The following is a 2,527-nucleotide window of genomic DNA, read 5'->3' on the forward strand; positions in this document are numbered from 1 at the left end:
ACCAGGCTGGCCTCGAACTCAGAAATCCGCCTGCCTCTGCCTCCCGAGTGCTGGGATTAAAGGCGTGCGCCACCACGCCCGGCTCCACAAGAGTACTTTAACTACTAACACCAACCTGGAACCAAAGACCCATGAAACAAAGCCAAGAGAGACATGCTCGCTGGGATTCTCTGAAATTGGGCTAAGCGGCTAAGCCAGTACTTAGGTGGGAACGCTATAGGAAGCAGGGTGGTGGACAATGGAATCGCATGCTGCTTATCTGACTGGGCCATGTAGCCTGGCTTTCAAAGCCACAGCCAAAACCAGGCTGACTATCTTCACGGGGGACATAAGCACATGGCCCTAGAACAGAAGCTGCTAAAGACGCCAGGGACGAGGGATAGCCTGTGCGTTAGCCAATGTCCAAATAACCTGAAAATATCCTCTATCCACAATGCCCCTCCCCCCCTCTTTTTTTGCAACAAGGTCTCACTATGTAGCCCTAGCTGTCTTGGAACTCACTCTCTCTGTGTACATCAAGCTGGCCTTACACTCACAGAGATCCATCTGCCCCTGCTTCCTGAATATTGAGATTAAAGGGGCCTCAAATCTGTGATCCTCCTGCTTCAGTGTCCTAAGTGCAAGGGTTATAGTGCTATACCAGCTATGAAAAATCAGAACATTTAAGATGCTTAGTAACATAAACACCTCAAAGCTGAGAAGGGAAGGACACTTAGAGTTTCGATATTGTAAAGGGACAGCTGTCCCTCGGGCAATCAGTGGAGGGAGCAGGTATTCGTGAAACTGCAATCAGAAACCCTGTGAGCACTTGGTGGCTGTGGAATGAGGTAGATGGGTGGGAGAGACATTTGTGGGGCTGTTCCTTTGCAAGGGTGGCACATGGGGAGGTGTACTGGACTCACTGGGGCAGAAGACAGGAGGCAGCCGAGGCCCGAACTCTTCCCGTTCGTCAATCTGTACCTTTTGGATGGGGAAGGGGGTTGCAGGCTCACAAGGCTCCGGCTCCGGCTCCGGCTCAGCAGCTGAAAAACACCTGCATATTAATTTCAGTCATGTGCCCGGCGCTGACGCGCTTGCGCCCTGGTGGTTTTGCCATGGAATGGTACGCTTTCCTCAGTCTGCTGAAGCAGCTGAGCTGAGCACACGGTGGTGGGCGAGGTGGAGGCTACCTCTGCCTGAGGACACTGGGGCTGGGAGGTCAGCTACATTAGGCCACCCAGAACCAAGTGCATGACAGGTTGTCCACAGGAGGCCATTGTAGAGAGCCAGAGGCCTGCACTCCAAAGGAGCTCACTAGAAGAAGGCCCATACAAGATACAAGCTTACCAACAGGGGTGAGAGACTGTGTCCTACCCCATAAACCTCACTCAAAATATACTATCAACAGAAGAAATAGTGAAAATAAAGGATTCTTTTCACAGTAAACCAGCCCCTCCAAAAAGATAAACAGACTACTCCACTGTCAGACAGAACGAGCATAAAGCTGGGACTCCTGTATCAGGAGTGTTAACAGCAGCGGTCCTGCCCAGGAATGTTAACAGCGGTCCTGCCTACCTGCCTACCTGCTTTCTACTTTCCTGTACCATTTTTGGTTTTCATTTTTGAGACAATCTTACATAGCCCCGGTTAGCCTCCAACTCATTCTGTAGCTGAGGATGGCCTAGAGCCTAGAGCCTGCTGTCCATACACCAGTTCTGGACCATGTACAATTTATGCAGTGTTCAGGATTGAACCCAGGCCCCCATGCATGGGAGGCAGGCACTCTACTACTGAGCTATATTGCCAGCCCTATGTTCACTATAGACAAAGCTGTCCTGGAACTCACAGAGATCCACCTGCCTCTGCCTCTCCCAAGTGCTAGAGTTTAAGGCATTTACCACTATGGCCAGTCTTTTAACCTTCAAGTATACATGACTTTATAATTAAAAACAATAAGGGTTTTATCCACAGGAAGAAAAAAAAAAGAACGGATATTGCAGTCATCTAAAATGAATATTGAATCATATCCCTGTGTATGACCCTGGTTAAGGGCCTTTAGGATTGATACTCAGGTCTACCACAGACAGACACAGAGGCAGATATGGGGCAGACAGACAGACAGAACCTCCAGTGATGCAGATGGAAACTGACCACAGCTCTAGCATCCCAAAGTCTGCCTGTTTTGTCTGGAACACTCGAAGTGATGCACGGAACAAGCAGGCCAGTCTTCTGGGCAAGTGTGGCGTCAGGAAATGAGCATAGACCCTCTTACCAGTTGGGATGCCAGGCCATGCCTGCTGGAGCCAACAGAAGCATAACACCCTCTCCTAGACAGTGGACCCTGGACATCCTGACCAAAGGCATTCCCAGAACCCTGACACTCCCTCAGCAACCAGGGAAAGGAATGAGGGAGGGAGGGAGGGAGGGAGGGAAGGAAGGAAGGAAGGAAGGAAGGAAGGAAGGAAGGAAGGAAGGAAGGAAGAAAGGAAGGAGAAGGAGAAGAAGGAAGGAAGGAAGGAAGGAAGGAAGGGAGGGAGGGAGGGAGGGA

At 50.5% G+C, this 2,527-nt stretch overlaps 1 protein-coding gene across 1 annotated transcript in view; it reads right to left on the reverse strand.

The window, feature by feature from the left end:
• Gpatch1 (G-patch domain containing 1) overlaps window positions 1–2,527 on the reverse strand; it is a 45,114-nt gene that overhangs the window by 6,856 nt on the left and 35,731 nt on the right. Inside the window, exon 16 of the mRNA XM_021166240.2 lies at window positions 899–1,022. Within this exon, the coding sequence (XP_021021899.1) occupies window positions 899–1,022 (124 nt within the window). The remainder of the gene's footprint in view (window positions 1–898; window positions 1,023–2,527) is intronic.

Source organism: Mus caroli, chromosome 7 (genome assembly GCF_900094665.2).
Source record: "Mus caroli chromosome 7, CAROLI_EIJ_v1.1, whole genome shotgun sequence".
NCBI lineage: Eukaryota > Metazoa > Chordata > Mammalia > Rodentia > Muridae > Mus > Mus caroli.